At 38.3% G+C, this 18,680-nt stretch overlaps 1 protein-coding gene across 1 annotated transcript; it reads left to right on the top strand.

Annotated features, from left to right (window-relative positions):
• The first annotated feature begins 3,821 nt into the window (after window positions 1-3,821).
• Window positions 3,822-11,440, top strand: LOC131927630 (uncharacterized). The gene is made up of 4 exons (XM_059283408.1): window positions 3,822-4,324; window positions 7,268-7,330; window positions 8,569-8,597; window positions 8,792-11,440. Exons 1-4 carry the CDS (start codon window positions 4,054-4,056, stop codon window positions 8,930-8,932), a joined length of 504 nt encoding a protein of 167 aa, XP_059139391.1. The 5' UTR covers window positions 3,822-4,053; the 3' UTR covers window positions 8,933-11,440.
• Window positions 11,441-18,680: the final 7,240 nt, after the last annotated feature.

The raw sequence follows: 18,680 nt of genomic DNA, 5'->3' as shown, positions 1-18,680 counted from the left end.
CGAAGAAGAGAATTATATATATAGATGTATATATATATATATATATATATATATATATATATATATATATATATATATATATATATATATATATATATATATATATAATACAGGTTCACACACATACTGTTGGATCCATGCCCTTGACATATGTGATATGTTTTTGTGCTGTACATTGTCTACGTTTAGTGATGGTTCTTTCACGAATAAATATCAGTACATAATATTTTGACGAGTTCTCGTGATGTAAAGTCCTTGATGAAGTCTTGCCGTCTGATCAACCATTCATTGATCAACCAACGTGGACAATGTCCCGCCACTTATTTGGACAGTCGTTGTATTTCACAACAGCATGAACGAACTTTGTGAGATGTTGGTGGCTCACACGCAAGTAAATAAAGATATGATAAGGATGTTTGTAAACGACAAGCAACTTAAATAAAAAAAACAATCCAACTGGTAGATTTAGCAACACCGTGTTTAAGTGCATGTTGATCTTGTTTTAGGAAAGCAGATATTAAAAACAATCGACAAAAGCAAAAGATTAACTACTCAATTGAAAAGCCTACGGAGATTTTAAAAAAATATTAATCATTTTCCCATTTTAGCAATCTTTAAGACTTTTCAATTAAACTTTAATGTTATTGACACAATAATTGAATTGACGATTGCATTGTTTTATGTTGAGTCATCTCAGCTTAAGAACTTTTTGTGATTGCTCAACTAAACCAACTTATTAGCGGAATATTAAACATTTCGGTTTTCTTTTAATAACAAATTCATATTAAGACAGTTTGTCAATCTCAAGTCTTCTCACTAAAAAATGGGGTTATGGTTCTAAGCTGAATTCAGCTGGAATACAACCCAAAGTTAAGAAAAGGGAATTGTGAATACAACCCAAGGTTAAGAAAAGGGAATTGTGAATACAACCCAAGGTTAAGAAAAGGGAATTGTGAATACAACCCAAGGTTAAGAAAAGGGAATTGTGAATACAACCCAAGGTTAAGAAAAGGGAATTGTGAATACAACCCAAGGTTAAGAAAAGGGAATTGTGAATACAACCCAAGGTTAAGAAAAGGGAATTGTGAATACAACCCAAGGTTAAGAAAAGGGAATTGTGAACACAACCCAAGGTTAACAAAAGTGAATCGTAGCCAGTTACTTGGCATGTAGGAAGAAAACAGTTCACATAGTTGTTGTTGTGTCTGAGTGAGTTTTTGTTTTTCTATAAATTACAAGAGTGTGACTCACACTAAGTTTGAGGAAATGGCGATGACGGATCTATAGAGTTTCAAAACGATTGCAATTCATTCTAAATCAATAGCTTTTTATGTACACATTTTTAAGCTTTGATTTTAATCGCACCCCCACCCCTCCCCACCACTACAATCCACAAAGGTGATTTTCCCCCCGGAAATATAAAAAGACATGTCGATACGTCATAAACACATACGATTAATAAATCAGATAATGTAGTATTTAAATAAATTTCATTCTGAAATGGTAGCTTTTAAACCAAACACACGAGAATTATGTCACTGGTCCGTCACATGTATCGTCTGCTAGACGTCGGCAGTCACCTGTGTCGTCTGCTAGACGTCGGTAGTCACCTGTATCGACTGTTAGAACCAGGCGGTAAAATAACAAAGTGATTAAAATATTGAATCTTCCACACGTTTATGTACACACGTTTTGATTTCTGTAAGCTTTTAAACTTGCCCCTGTCCCATCGTTTCAACTGGGTTTTCAAAGTTTAAGCATATACTTTAATATAGATATTTTTTTCCGCTAGATAGGACATTTCTTATTTACGAAGACATAACATAAACGTGGGCCGCAGCTAAAGCAGCCACTGACCAGTGTTTCTTTCAGACATTTTTCTCACGAGGGTGGGGTGAGGGGAGGGTGTGGCTACCTTTAATGCCTGTAGCCGGACACTGGTTGAAGTGTCCACTTAGTATCTTAATTCCATTTTGTTCGGGTAGGTGACGGGGGAAGTGGGCGGTGCTCCCTCCCCCCCCCCTCGAAGAGATGTCTGGAAGAAACTCTGCCCCCTGACGAACTTATAGAGAGATTTCACTTTGTCAGAAAACAATTTCCCATCAGTCACCAGTTCTGTGACGTCACTGGGTCAGGTGTCACCCGGTGCGGTAACCCATCTCCCGTACTGTAATTATTTTAACTGGTTACAACATTGTTTTGATAGTAAATTTTATGAATTTTTCGTCATTGTGTCAGTCCTTAATTGTGTCAGCCCTTAATAGTGCCAGCCCTTACTGGTGTCAGTCCTTAAAGGTGTCACTCCTTAATGGCGTCCACTGTCCTCGCCATGTGACGTCACTGCACCAGCATACATCACATTGAATAATGTCCTCATAAAGACGAGTGTTGATGGCTGACGTCGGTGGGTTTCGTGACCAGGTATTTAACATTTTGTTGACGTCAGAAACACATCATTAAAACTTCCATGAAGTTGTCAATTCATTCTAGCCAAAAGTCAACCAAACGACAAACTTGAATTATACAGTTGCAAACTTTTCGGTCAGAAGAGCTCTTGCCAGCGATACAATATTGAATATTAAGAAAACGTTTTTTTGTGTACTTGTAAAAGGAATCTCCATAGCGCTTTACTTGACCACAAGTTGCCTGGCGTTATGTGACATTAAGATGTTAGTTATTTTTTTTTCGATGTAAGATTAATATAAGAAATAAAGGATGTTTGTACAAGTTTTTTATTTAGCTCGATATGTCTGTTCGTTTGTTTGTGGGTTTGTGGCAAATCTTGTAACTCAATTTTGACCCACTTCTAATGCATCGATTTCGTTCACTTCAATGACAATATGAGTCTATTTAAAAAAAAAAATTAATTAGATGTTTAATTAGTCATTAAAATTATTTAAACGGTTTCGAAAATGAGTTGGGATAACAAAATTAAATCACTCGATAGTTTACGATATTCAATAATAAAAAGGGGTATAATAAGCTAACAAAACTAATATACTTTCTTTAATAAAAGCTTTGGTTGAGATCTTTTACATATTTTATCTACAAAAGCTTTTATTAAATAAAGTAAATTATTTTTATTTTTATTTTCAGTGCTTTTAAAAGCGTGTTGCTATTAAGTTTTTTTTCTTTTTTTTTTTTAAATAGTTTTAATGTTATACGTCTGCACTAGTAAGATATATCTAATAGAATGTGTAACCCACTTGACCAAGTTATTCAATGACAAGGATAGAAAAGTCCCACTTCAGATGTTTATCAACATGAATCTATTGTAAGCCAGTTCTTGTATTTTTTTTTATCTCTCTGTTTTAAGGTTTTCATTCACTTCCCTGTATACCGAAGACTGCGCACAACGTTTACAAGAGCAGAAGCTTTCAGTGATACGACACATGATAGACTAACCCGTTAAATAAAGGGGATTCCCCCCCCCCCTCCACGTAACATGATAAGCTCTTTGAAAAAAAAAACGGTGAAAAATAATTTAAATATGCAGGTAGGTGACTGTTATTTTAAATAAAGTTATCTGGTTAGTTCATTATGTAAACAAAAAACAATTTAAGACAGTATATTTCATGGCAATAAAACTACGTTCCTCTTTGAATGAGTTATGTTACCTTATAGCAATTTAGCTAGCCCCTTCACCTCCCCCCAATCAACCCATAGCACCCCCACCTCTGATACAATACCTGCGACCCGAGAAATCTCGTGACACAGATATACACAAGGAAGTTTAAACATTTTCTACCAGTCATTTTTCTCTATTTATAAACAGTGTACGTGTAGTGTACGTCGCTAAGTGGCCTGTTGGAGTGTTCTTATCCCCTCTACCCGAGAAGAATTTAGTCCAGTCCGCTGATTTGTGACAAGACTCAGAACAAGCAAGCCCGTGTCCTGTTTCGCTTGATGTGTATTCGTATTGCCGAAAGTTTATTCGTATTTCCGATATTTTTTACAGTAAACAATCCTGTTTGTTGTTCAAGTGAGCAGGACGTGAAACAAAATTTCTGCACGAATTGTGCAAGAAAATTGTGAAAGACAATTGTGCAAGAAATGGCAGAGGGAAGCTCATTAGCCATACAGAGTTGTGACAGTGTGGAGGATTCGGCAGAGATTCTGGCACGACTTGTCACAGACGTCCAGAAACTTCTGCGACGGTTGAGCCTAGAGTCCAACGACCTGTTTAACTGCCATCTCTCCAAGACAGAGACCATCGACAGCAGCAAGTTGAAAACTTTGTTCAGAGACGCTTCGAACCTGCTACAGAAGATGGAGAGCCGGGTCTTTGAGCACGTAGGGGCGCACGCTGCCGTCACTGCCAGAGGTAAGGGCTGAGATTTATTTCATTTTTTTAATGTTATACTCGATAGTTGAAATACTTTGGGTAGGAGTGGTCGGCGGGTAATCGCATGGCTGATAATCTGAAAGGCCCGAGTTCGAACCCTCGGGCAGATGAGAAAACTCCGTAATCAAGGAGTGGAGTCATTTTGACAACAGGATTACAAACTCTGGTTTTCTTTCGGCAGCTCTTGCGACACAGCTGATTCCAAATTGTACAGGTAGCGTCCTGTCCCTTGGGTCCATCAGCTGTGTGGGGGTCTGGGGGTCTGATACTCGGGCGACATTTGGTCCCTCTCATCTTACCGTTTTGTGCTTGGATTTTCCAATGCGTAAACATCCAATGGACTATTAGATTATGGAGCCATTTCATATCATGCTTTAATTTCGTTATCCTACACCATCCGCCCAGTATACGCCGATTCATGGCCACCCTCAAAGGGTTATATATATATATATATATATATATATATATATATATATATATATATATATATATATATATATATATATATATATATATATATATATATATATATATATATATATATATATATATATATATAACTATCACTCCTCCCCCCCCCCCGATTTTCCCTACGTGTGTGTACCCACAGTGACGTCTGAACGTATGCTTTCTTAGTATATAAATCATTCGCCAATAAAATGGTCAAACCTAACCTTTTGATTTGGCAACGTTGAACTTCCTGAGAGAGCAAATTTGGCAGTGTATAAATAATCGATTCAATAATAATATACAGGCTATTTTAACCGATCAATTATTGATTTTTACCTTAGTTTTGAAGTAGCGATACATACGCTTTGCATTTTACAAGTATGTACCTAAATTCAATAGTTTAAACTTTACATGCAACTGTTTTTCATATGACAGAAATGTGGTTAATACAAAATAAATGAAACAGTTCATCAACGAAGACCTAAGTAGGAAATCTATCGATAAGTACTTAAAACATATTTTAATGTATGGACAGTAAAGGGAAGTAAAGTCTAGTGTGTTGTAAGTGAATTGCTTTAGAGTTCTGGAACATAGTAGGTTTACCAACTGGAATCTCAGTATAATGAGTCTAGGGAGAGAATCTTGTGGCAAGTATATTTTTAGGGATAGAATATTGTGACAAGTATATTTTTAGGGATAGAATATTGTGACAAGTATATTTTTAGGGATAGAATATTGTGACAAGTATATTTTTAGGGATAGAATATTGTGACAAGTATATTTTTAGGGATAGAATATTGTGACAAGTATATTTTTAGGGATAGAATATTGTGACAAGTATATTTTTAGGGATAGAATATTGTGACAAGTATATTTTTAGGGAAAGAATATTGTGACAAGTATATTTTTAGGGAAAGAATATTGTGACAAGTATATTTTTAGGGAAAGAATATTGTGACAAGTATATTTTTAGGGATAGAATATTGTGACAAGTATATTTTTAGGGAGACAATGTTGTGGCAAATATTTTTAGGGAGAAAATCTTGGGACTAGTCTTCAGAGGTGGAATATTATGAAAATGCTCTTAGTTTATAGGTGTCAAAGAGCAAACGGAAAGAGTAGGCCTATCTTAGTTCAGGTAAAGCACATAATGTCAGAACTAAATAAACAAAAAATAAATTAAAAAAAAAAGCCAAAATAAAAAAAAATTATGAAACTTTTATTTACAAATAAAACAAATACATCAATATTTTTGGTGTTATGTAGTTTGTCGTATTTAAAAGGTTACAAAAATGTTGAAGGAAAAAGGACACAAAAACGTATTTTATACAAAAAGCTCAAGTAGAGTTGAAACAAAAGAGAAAACAACGAATGCTGTACTAATTTAGTACTTTCTTGACGATAGCTCTTTCACCTAATCAATAAGATAGGTCTTATAAAGGAAAATATATTAGAGAACAATAAACAATTACTCGTAAACAACTAATCGAAAATACACATTGTAGGGAAGGGGGGGGGGGGTGTACTACAGTTAGCAAAGTGGGCTGGAGGAGAGTTCCTTGAGTCTGAAGTCCAATCACAATCACACACAGATTGTAAGAAATCCCATACAGTTTTAAAAAACTATGTAAGGGGGTACGTTGAAAAATGGGTGGGGGTGGGGTTATAGTGACGAAGTTTAGCGATCAATCGAAAGAAAGTGTTATGATCATGATTGTCAGGGTTGACTGAGAGAGTGGGAGGGAGGGGGGGGGGGGAGGTCGCCGTGGACCGGTCGAGGGCAGTGGTGCGTGTCCTATTGGTTGTGTGTTTTGACTTTTTTTGTGTGTCGCTACTGTAGTTGGGGGTGGGGGTGCTGCTAGGAGAGAAAAAAAGTGAAGATTTCCCCTAACCCACCCCAACCGTTTCGATTCGTTTGTATTCATTTTTCTTTTGTAGTTACTATCTTTATTGTACAGAATGGGATGAAATCCATGCAAACCAGCTTTGTTTTCGACTATTCTTCCATACTTTATGCTCTTTCACCCACTTTTGTTGGAAAAAATGTTCCAAACAAGCCTCTGTCCAATTTTTAAACCAACGAGGTTTAAATTCAATGTATCTTAAGCATTCATTTACTATACTCTGTACATCAATGCAACTACTTTGTAAATATCCACCCAAACGGCGTAAAATGTTACTGTATTTATTTTAATTTGGAAAATAAAAGTATTTTAAACAAAATAACCACAAGGACGCCTTTCAGAAAAAAAAGTTCAAGGCAAATAAAATGTTTCGTGAACAATCATCGACAATGTAAATACTTATATAAATAGAAGCAAAATAGCTTTCTTTAATGCTGCTCAAATTTTTAAATATATATTGTAATAAAAAAAAATCTTTTTTTTTTCCTTAATGTCTTTTAAGAGTTGATCAAATTTTAATTTTGTTTGTATATTTCTTAAAGTGTACACAGTCGATTTGTTTTTCTAGTGCCCCAGGGACGCCAAACATCCACAGAAAAAGACAGCGGGATTATCTCCCTTGATGGTACTGGTGAGTGAGATTTATTCAAAATAATAAGAGCTTAAAGATTGTTTATAAGTGCATTAAATGAGTTTACTTGGTTAAAAAATCAAACAAAACCATTGACCACTAGTAAACCATTGACCACTAGTAAACCATTGACACCTAGTAAACATTTGACCACTAGTAAACATTTGACCACTAGTAAACCATTGACCACAAAGTAAACCATTGACCCCTAGTAAATGTTTGACCACTAGTAAACTATTGACCCCTAGTAAACCATTTGACCACTAGTTAACATTAGACCACTAGTAAACATTTGACCACTAGTAAACTATTGACCACTAGTAAACCATTGACCACTAGTAAACCATTGACCACTAGTAAACTATTGACCACTAGTAAACCATTGACCACTAGTAAACCATTGACCACCAGTAAACCATTGACCACCAGTAAACTATTGACCACTAGTAAACTATTGACCACTAGTAAACCATTGACACTAGTAAACTATTGACCACTAGTAAACCATTGACCACTAGTAAACCATTGACCACCAGTAAACCATTGACCACTAGTAAACCATTGACCACTAGTAAACAATTGACCACTAGTAAACCATTGACCACTAGTAAACCATTGACCACTAGTAAACCATTGACCACTAGTAAACCATTGACCACTGGTAAATATTTGACCACTAGTAAACCATTGACCACTAGTATACCATTGACCGCTAGTAAACCATTGACCACTAGTAAACTATTGACCACTAGTAAACCATTGATCACTAGTAAACCATTGACCACTATTAAACCATTGACCACTAGTAAACCATTGACCACTAGTAAACCATTGACCACTAGTAAACTATTGCCCTCTAGTAAACTATTTACCTCTAGTAAACCTTTGACCCCTCGTTAACCTTCCACCTTTTCTAAACCATTGACCACTAGTTAACCTTTGACCATTAGTAAACCTTTGACCACTAGTTAATCACATTAGATTCCCTCATTAGTTCCTCACACCAGCCCTCACAGGGTCCCCCATATTTATCTCATCCATAGTTCCACACACCAGGTCACTCACATCACACACACACACATCCCAATCCCCTCACGCTTTCCCTAACTACGAACTCCCCAAAATGCTATTCTTATCCCCCTCCCTCTGTCTTTCTCTCTCTCTCTCTCTCTCTCTCTCTCTCTCTCTCTCTCTGCCAATTTTGGAACTAACACCATTTTTTTTCCAATCTTCCTCAGACATAAACAGAATTAGTGAATGCGATCAGGTGAGTTCTTCTATACTGAATTAAGGCGGCTGAACTAACCTATGATGTTATACATATAAATATTTATAAATTAACGTAAACAAAATAGCATTCGTTCTAAAATTACCAGAAAATAAAAGAACATAAAATTACACTTATAAAAAGAAAAAAAATAAACAGACGAAAAATATTTGACCTTGGGTTGAATTCCCCAGATGCGACCTTCACCTTTGAACGAGCTACAGCAGCAGAGCCAGACGAAACCCAAGACGGCACTAGACGAGCTCAGGAACATCCTCTCCATGGAGGACGAGGCGCCGGAGGAGGCGCCCGTGGAGGGGGCTGAGAAAAGCTAGAGCGTTTCCAAGGAAACCTAGCCAGACTCAACGGGAAAATGCAATTTTGTTGCAACTGTATCCAGCCTGGAATGTTATTTTTTAAAGGATTTTTGGAGTTTTATATGGACTGGAAGTGATAACGTTTTATCGAGATGGATTGTACGCAAATATGGACTGAAAGGAATTTATTTATAAAACTGGAATAAAAAGATGTTTTACAAAGTGCTTGGACACTTTTTACCTAAAACATTTCAATACGTCAGGATGAAGATTTCATTGTTAGTGAACTCATTTATTCTGTAGTGTCAGCATTATATTTTAGTATTACACGTATCAAAGATAATTGGAGTATGTGTCATTATGTTTATGGATTGGACTGGATTTTATACCTAACGGAGACGACTGCTATGTTGATATTTTCAAGGAGGTTTCTCTTACTTTTCAAAAACTGTTATAGCGTGTGTTTTTATGAATTTACACAGAACTAATTAATAATGGGATGTAACTCCGAAGGTGTTAGGTAATTTTTCACTTGTAAAAATTCGAGTTAAGCTTAAATGTGATGTTTATTAAAAAAACATTTTTTTGGCTGTAAAATGATTTTGCTTGATATAAATATCTGACCCTAATGTCAGCAGCTATACTGGGGTCAAAGACCCCCCCCCCTTTAACTTTTCTGGGGTAACGAGCTTCTAGAAGCAAGTTGCGAGAGAGTGCTAAACACTTTCTGTGGTGGCCCCATGTGTATGGGCACTAAAGGGAAATGATTATGAGATAACGAGATAACGTATGTACATAATCCATAATCCACAGAAAAAGGTGTTTGTCATTGAATCAAAGAGTGATGAAACAATTACTTAAGTGAACATGGCTAAATCTGCTGAAATATTTGTATGATTGTCAATTAAAACGCGATTTTTTTCAAATTCTATAATCATTTGACCAGATTACTATGATAAATGTTGATATGGGGTATTTATAAACTTTTAATGTAGTTTTATTACTTTAAATATTAGTCATTAATTTAGCTGGGGTTGATTTGTTTAGTTTAGATTTCATAACCACTATATAGTATAACAGTGTTTAACATCTGATCACAAATAATATATTTATATTTATGTATATATTATGCTGTCACTGTTTATTTCAGAGATTTTTTACTCCTGGGGTGTGTATGGAGAGGGGGTGGCGATTCAAACATTCAAGAGGGGGGTGGATTCTGCTTGAAGTATATTTTTAAATAAAATTTAAAGTTATGTTCTATTTCGTTTGTGGTGTGTGAGTGGATGAAGGGGGGGTCGGGGGGACTTCCTTCAGTTTGCAGTGCCCCCCACAACCCCAACATGGAGATGCCTGAAAGAAACTCTTATGGCGTTTTTTTTTTATCTCTTGAGGTAATTTGTCAGCATTAAATATTTCCGATTTTTAAGACTTGAATGTTGAACTAGACCCGGATGTTTTTTTCACCTGCAATATTTCAACAGTTATGGCTCTTCGCTCTCTTGTAATGTAACGATTTCCCGAAACTTTAAATAGTCGCACACAAAACAAAAGCACTGCTAATACTTGTACAGGCATAAGTTAGTTAAAAAATGAAATTTTTGCTATTCGTCTTAGCTAACTATTGCTATTTTTGTACGTCGAGTATCCCGATTAAGTTTGCCACCTCATTTCCTGATAGTGTTTTGAAGTCCCAATAAGGTAACATATCAGAAGTGCGGGAGGGGTGAGTTCAAAGGGTTAGTGACCCCGAACTAAAAATTCTACAAAACTAGGAATTTAGAATGGCTCCACGCGTTAATACAGTTTAAAGATGAAGGGAGTATTACAGGTACCAATATTGTTTAGAGAGGAAGTGAATAGTGCAGGTAAAACGTTTGCTGAATTAAAAACCTTCGAGGGGGTTGTAGGATTAGGATAGATTCAATTTGAAGTATGTTTTTTTTTTATAAGTAGGATTAATGACTGGCTAATTTTTGCTCAATTTGAAGAAAGATTAAGTTAAGAAAAGTGGCTGTCTACTATTGCTAATTTAATAGGTGGAATCTGTTAACTATTTTAATTATTTGTTGAACTTACCAGCTCCGTGAAATTAATTGTGTTTGTAATTCTAGAAAACAAACATAATATAGTCTGACAGGTTTGTGTTTGTAAGTCTAGAAACACACCACTGTCAAAAAAAAACCAGCTGATACTATGTGAGATCAATCGATGTTTAATCGATGTTTAGTTCCCCTCCATTGCATTCCATACGCTAAAAAAATCATTGTATATATTTCTCTTGAAAAATGTTTATTAGAGTTTTTTCAATGTAAATAATGCATCTGTGTACTTTACAGTTCAAAATATTATTTAAGCTCAATGTAATTTGGGGCATATTTTAGATGCGCACAATATATTTCAATCTATGTAATCTTAGCGGTTATATATGTTAAAAACATATTATGCTGATACTGATCCGCATACGTAAAGATTACTATTTGAAACGTGAAAGATGACTTTGTTTTAATTATTAAATGAAAATACATCAAATCATTGTTGTTGTTTCATGAATTGTGACACTAATTTTAATTAAAGAGGGTTATGTTTTAATTTGTTTTTGCTGAGAAGTTTGACAAATTCTCCAACACCGTCACCACATAGGTTAAACCCAGCCCTTCAACGGTGCGTGACGTCACTTATGGACGGCTCTGAATCAGCTGATACAGCATCAGGAAGTTGAACTATCCCCCATCCCCTATACAATATATATATATATATATATATATATATATATATATATATATATATATATATATATATATATATATATATATATATATATATATATATACATATATTCCATACCGCCTAGGCCTATTGAAAGGCTAATGAAAGCTGTGTCCTTTTATTTACCCAGTTTACATTGAATTGATTCAAGCGATATGTGGGCTACATGTTACATAACAGATCAGCAGGCGACCTACTTTTAGCAGGAAGCTAATATGCTGCTGTTTGTCAGGTCGTCGATTCTATTTTAGGCTACTTATGTCAGCGATCCTTTTGTCGTGGTGTTTACCAAGACCAACGTCACATCCCCAGCTTAATTAAACTGCTGGTGATTACGATGTTTTAGACCTAAACCTAACCAGCACAGTGTCATGCTGACCTAACATTCACTTCCGGCATCAGCATTGAATGGGCAAATCCAGGACGTTGACCAATGTCCAACAATAATCTCGGACGTCTAACAACGTACAACAATAATCTCGGACGTCTAACAACGTACAACAATAATCTCGGACGTTCACCAATGTCTTACTTAGAAATCTCGGACGTCTAACAACGTACAACAATAATCTCGGACGTTCACCAATGTCTTACTTAGAAATCTCGGACGTCTAACAACGTACAACAATAATCTCGGACGTTCACCAATGTCTTACTTAGAATTCTCGGACGTCAAACAACGTACAACAATAATCTCGGACGTCTAACAACGTACAACAATAATCTCGAACTTTAACCAATGTCTTACTTAGAAATCTCGGACGTCTACCAATGTACAACAAACATCTTGGACGCAGTGGCGGAACTAGAAAAAAAAGGGCCACCCCGCAAAAAAAAATATTCTGGGCCCCCTCCTATATATATATATATATATATATATATATATATATATATATATATATATATATATATATATATATATATATATATATATATACATATATTCAAACACAGAATACAAACATTGGATACTCTTTTCTGGACCCATCGGGTTTTGAAAAAAATGTCTTTTTTTTTACAGTTTATACAAATTACAACATGTTATGTGTGTGAGTGCATTAGTCTGTCTTGTATTTCTTTTTTTTTATATTTAGGACTAGTTTATTCAATATGTTTGCTGTAAAATACTGCCTACACTCAATTTTTAGCCGGTAAAAAAAATATAAAACATGAAAGATTTGTATGTGTGATTGTTTCTCGTGTTATGTTTATTTTTATGTTTGTATTTATATTATTTGTTTTAAATATATTTCCTATCTTTGCTATGTCATTCTTTAGTATGTATTTTTTTTTAATAAATAATAACTTAGAGAAGTAATTGCTTTTTTATTTGTTTGGTACAAATATATTTAAAGGCGCTTATGAGCACCCCTATTTAACTATCTAAAAAAAGGGAAATAAGTCACACTACAGCTCATGCATATAGTTTTTAAACGCAACAGCATGTGTTAGCTACTGTATAACATCACAACTGTAGTAGATCTGTTTGTTATTTACAAAAGCTTTTACCGTCAAGTCAAAAATGCAAAAAAAAACTAAAATCTAGGACGTCTACCAATGTACAACAAAAATCTTGGACGTCTACCAATGTTCAACAAAAATCTCGGACGTCTACCAATGTTCAACAAAAATCTCGGACGTCTACCAATGTTCAACAAAAATCTCGGACGTCTACCGATTTACTACAAAAATCTCGGACATCTACTAATGTTCAACAAAAATCTCGGACGTTCACCAATGTTCAACAAAAATCTCGGACGTCTACCGATTTACTACAAAAATCTCGGACATCTACTAATGTTCAACAAAAATCTCGGACGTTCACCAATGTTCAACAAAAATCTCGGACGTCTACCAATGTTCAACAAAAATCTCGGATGTCTGCCAATGTTCAACAAAAATCTCGGACGTTCACCAATGTACAACAAAAATCTCGGACGTCTACCAATGTTCAACAAAAATCTCGGACGTCTACCGATTTACTACAAAAATCTCGGACATCTACTAATGTTCAACAAAAATCTCGGACGTTCACCAATGTTCAACAAAAATCTCGGACGTCTACCAATGTTCAACAAAAATCTCGGATGTCTGCCAATGTTCAACAAAAATGTCGGACGTTCACCAATGTACAACAAAAATCTCGGACGTCTACCAATGTTCAACAAAAATCTCGGACGTCTACCGATTCACTACAAAAATCTCGGACATCTACTAATGTTCAACAAAAATCTCGGACGTTCACCAATGTTCAACAAAAATCTCGGACGTCTACCAATGTTCAACAAAAATCTCGGATGTCTGCCAATGTTCAACAAAAATCTCGGACGTCTACCGATTTACTACAAAAATCTCGGACGTCTACTAATGTTCAACAAAAATCTTGGACGTCTACCAATGTACAACTAAAATCTAGGACGTCTACCAATGTCCAACAATAATCTCGGACGTTCACCAATGTCCAATAAAAATCTCGGACGTTCACCAATGTTTAGTCTATGAATTTGTCCACAAAATCTGGTTACCAAGCGTACATACGATAATGTGACCATAAAAACCTGATACTATAATATTTTAAAAGAGCCTTTTCATTTATAATGTACTTAAAGGTGGCTTTTAAAAATGTACTTAGAATGTTATAGGGAGTGATTTAAAATGTACTTTGAATGTTTTACATAGTGATTTAAAAATGTACTTTGAATGTTATAGAGATATTATCATATTATCAGATAACTTCTAGGCCAGGTAGAGTTTTCGTTTAAAGAGTAAAATCTAAGAGATGCGTACACGGTGAATCGTTAGACCAGAGGGTCTATGCCCTAGACGAAAAAATGTAATCTGTTTCTCTGACCTCGTTATACAATGGGACACAATCATTAGCCAGTAAGGTGTGTGTTAACTAGAGCGTGCAAAGTTCCGTCACGGTCCGATAGGTAAAAGTTGGGGCAAGTAAGGGCGGACAAAGATCAATAAGGAACACAGCACCACACCACAGTTACACATTGACCACAACACCACATCACGATGCCACAATAACTACAGCACCACACCACAGTTACACATTGACCATAACACCACATCACGATACCACAATAACTACAGCACCACACCACAGTTACATATTGGCCACATCATCACATCACGATGCCACAATAACTACAGCACCACACCACAGTTACACATTGACCATAACACCACATCACGATGCCACAATAACTACAGCACCACACCACAGTTACACATTGACCACATCAACACATCACGATGCCACAATAACTACAGCACCACACCACAGTTACACATTGACCACATCAACACATCACGATGCCACAATAACTACAGCACCACACCACAGTTACACATTGACCACAACAACACATCACGATGCCACAATAACTACAGCACCACAACACCACACCACAGTTACACATTGACCAAATCAACACATCACGATACCATAATAACTACAGCACCACATCACAGTTACACATTGACCACATCAAAACATCACGATGCCACAATAACTACAGCACCACACCACAGTTACACATTGACCACATCAACACATCACGATGCCACAATAACTACAGGACCACAGCATCAGAATGAGAATGACACAGTGCATGGGACATCAACACAGACCAGTATGTGTGACATCAACACTTAGACCTGTATGTGGGACATCAACACAGACCCGTATGTGGGACATCAACACTTAGACCCGTATGTGGGACATCAACACAGACCCGTATGTGGGACATCAACACTTAGACCCGTATGTGGGACATCAACACTTAGACCCGTATGTGGGACATCAACACAGACCCGTATGTGGGACATCAACACAGACCCGTATGTGGGACATCAACACTTACATCCGTATGTGGGATATCAACACTTAGACCCGTATGTGGGACATCAACACTTAGACCCGTATGTGGGACATCAACACTTAGACCCGTATGTGGGGCATCAACACAGACCCGTATGTGGGACATCAACACTTAGACCCGTATGTGGGACATCAACACTTAGACCCGTATGTGGGACATCAACACAGACCCGTATGTGGGACATCGGGACATCAACACTTACACCCGTATGTGGGACATCAACACTTACACCCGTATGTGGGACATCAACACTTACACCCGTATGTGGGGCATCAACACAGACCCGTATGTGGGACATCAACACTTAGACCCGTATGTGGGACATCAACACAGACCCGTATGTGGGACATCGGGACATCAACACTTACACCCGTATGTGGGACATCAACACAGACCCGTATGTGGGACATCAACACTTAGACCCGTATGTGGGACATCAACACAGACCCGTATGTGGGACATCGGGACATCTACACTTACACCCGTATGTGGGGCATCAACACAGACCCGTATGTGGGACATCAACACTTAGACCCGTATGTGGGACATCAACACAGACCCGTATGTGGGACATCGGGACATCAACACTTACACCCGTATGTGGGACATCAACACTTACACCCGTATGTGGGGCATCAACACTTACACCCGTATGTGGGGCATCAACACTTACACCCGTATGTGGGGCATCAACACTTAGACCCGTATGTGGGACATCAACACAGACCCGTATGTGGGACATCGGGACATCAACACTTACACCCGTATGTGGGACATCTACACTTACACCCGTATGTGGGGCATCAACACAGACCCGTATGTGGGACATCAACACTTACACCCGTATGTGGGGCATCAACACAGACCCGTATGTGGGACATCAACACAGACCCGTATGTGGGACATCAACACAGACCTGTATGTGGGACATCAACACTTACACCCGTATGTGGGACATCAACACTTACACCCGTATGTGGGGCATCAACACAGACCCGTATGTGGGACATCAACACTTAGACCCGTATGTGGGACATCAACACAGACCCGTATGTGGGACATCGGGACATCAACACTTACACCCGTATGTGGGACATCTACACTTACACCCGTATGTGGGGCATCAACACAGACCCGTATGTGGGACATCAACACAGACCCGTATGTGGGACATCAACACAGGTTCGTATGTGGGACATCAACACAGACCCGTATGTGTGACATCAACACTTAGACCTGTATGTGGGACAACAACACAGACCCGTATGTGTGACATCAACACTTAGACCTGTATGTGGGACAACAACACAGACCCGTATGTGGGACATCAACACTTAGACCTGTATGTGGGACATCAACACAGACCCGTATGTGGGACAACAACACAGACCCGTATGTGGGACAACAACACAGACCCGTATGTGGGACATCAACACAGACCCGTATGTGGGACATCAACACTTACATCCGTATGTGGGATATCAACACTTAGACCCGTATGTGGGACATCAACACTTAGACCCGTATGTGGGACATCAACACAGACCCGTATGTGGGACATCAACACTTAGACCCGTATGTGAGACATCAACACTTAGACCTGTATGTGGGACATCAACACAGACCCGTATGTGGGACATCAACACAGACCCGTATGTGGGACATCAACACTTAGACCCGTATGTGAGACATCAACACTTAGACCTGTATGTGGGACATCAACACAGACCTGTATGTGGGACATCAACACAGACCCGTATGTGGGACATCAACACAGACCCGTATGTGGGACATCAACACTTACATCCGTATGTGGGATATCAACACTTAGACCCGTATGTGGGACATCAACACTTAGACCCGTATGTGGGACATCAACACAGACCTGTATGTGGGACATCGGGACATCAACACTTACACCCGTATGTGGGACATCAACACTTAGACCTGTATGTGGGACATCAACACAGACCCGTATGTGGGACATCAACACTTAGACCTGTATGTGGGACATCAACACAGACCCGTATGTGGGACATCAACACTTAGACCTGTATGTGGGACATCAACACTTAGACCTGTATGTGGGACATCAACACAGACCCGTATGTGGGACATCAACACAGACCCATGTGGGACATCAACACTTAGACCTGTATGTGGGACATCAACACAGACCCGTATGTGGGACATCAACACAGACCCATGTGGGACATCAACACAGACCCGTATGTGGGACATCAACACAGACCCGTATGTGGGACATCAACACAGACCCATGTGGGACATCAACACAGACCCGTATGTGGGACATCAACACAGACCCGTATGTGGGACATCAACACAGACCCGTATGTGGGACATCAACACAGACCTGTATGTGGGACATCAACACAGACCCGTATGTGGGACATCAACACAGACCCGTATGTGGGACATCAACACAGACCCGTATGTGGGACATCAACACAGACCCGTATGTGGGACATCAACACAGACCCATGTGGGACATCAACACTTAGACCCGTATGTGGGACATCAACACTTAGACCCGTATGTGGGACTTCAACACTTAGACCCGTATGTGGGACATCAACACTTAGACCCGTATGTGGGACATCAACACAGACCCGTATGTGGGACATCAACACAGACACGTGTGGGACATCAACACAGACCCGTATGTGGGACATCAACACAGACCCGTATGTGGGACATCAACAAAGACCCGTATTAGTGGCATCAACACAGACCCGTATGTGGGACATCAACACAGACCCGTATGTGGGACATCAACACAGACCCGTATGTGGGACATCAACACAGACCCGTATGTGGGACATCAACACAGACCCGTATGTGGGACATCAACACAGACCCGTATGTGGGACATCAACACAGACCCGTATGTGGGACATCAACACAGACCCGTATGTGGGACATCAACACAGACCCGTATGTGGGACATCAACACAGACCCGTATGTGGGACATCAACACAGACCCGTATGTGGGACATCAACACTTAGACCCGTATGTGGGACATCAACACTTAGACCCGTATGTGGGACATCAACACAGACCTGTATGTGGGACATCAACACT

The sequence above is a fragment of the Physella acuta genome, unplaced genomic scaffold, assembly GCF_028476545.2.
Source record: "Physella acuta isolate Inbredline_101_S28 unplaced genomic scaffold, ASM2847654v3 ptg000008l, whole genome shotgun sequence".
In the NCBI taxonomy this organism is placed as follows: Eukaryota; Metazoa; Mollusca; class Gastropoda; family Physidae; genus Physella; species Physella acuta.
This window is presented reverse-complemented; position numbering and strand designations above follow the sequence as displayed.

Coding starts and splice junctions, on each gene's coding strand:
- LOC131927630 (XM_059283408.1), top strand. CDS start 4,054: ATGGCAGAGGGAAGCTCATTAGCCATACAGAGTTGTGACAGTGTGGAG. Junction 4,325..7,267: donor CGCTGCCGTCACTGCCAGAG/GTAAGGGCTGAG, acceptor TTGTTTTTCTAG/TGCCCCAGGGACGCCAAACA. Junction 8,598..8,791: donor GAATTAGTGAATGCGATCAG/GTGAGTTCTTCT, acceptor TGAATTCCCCAG/ATGCGACCTTCACCTTTGAA.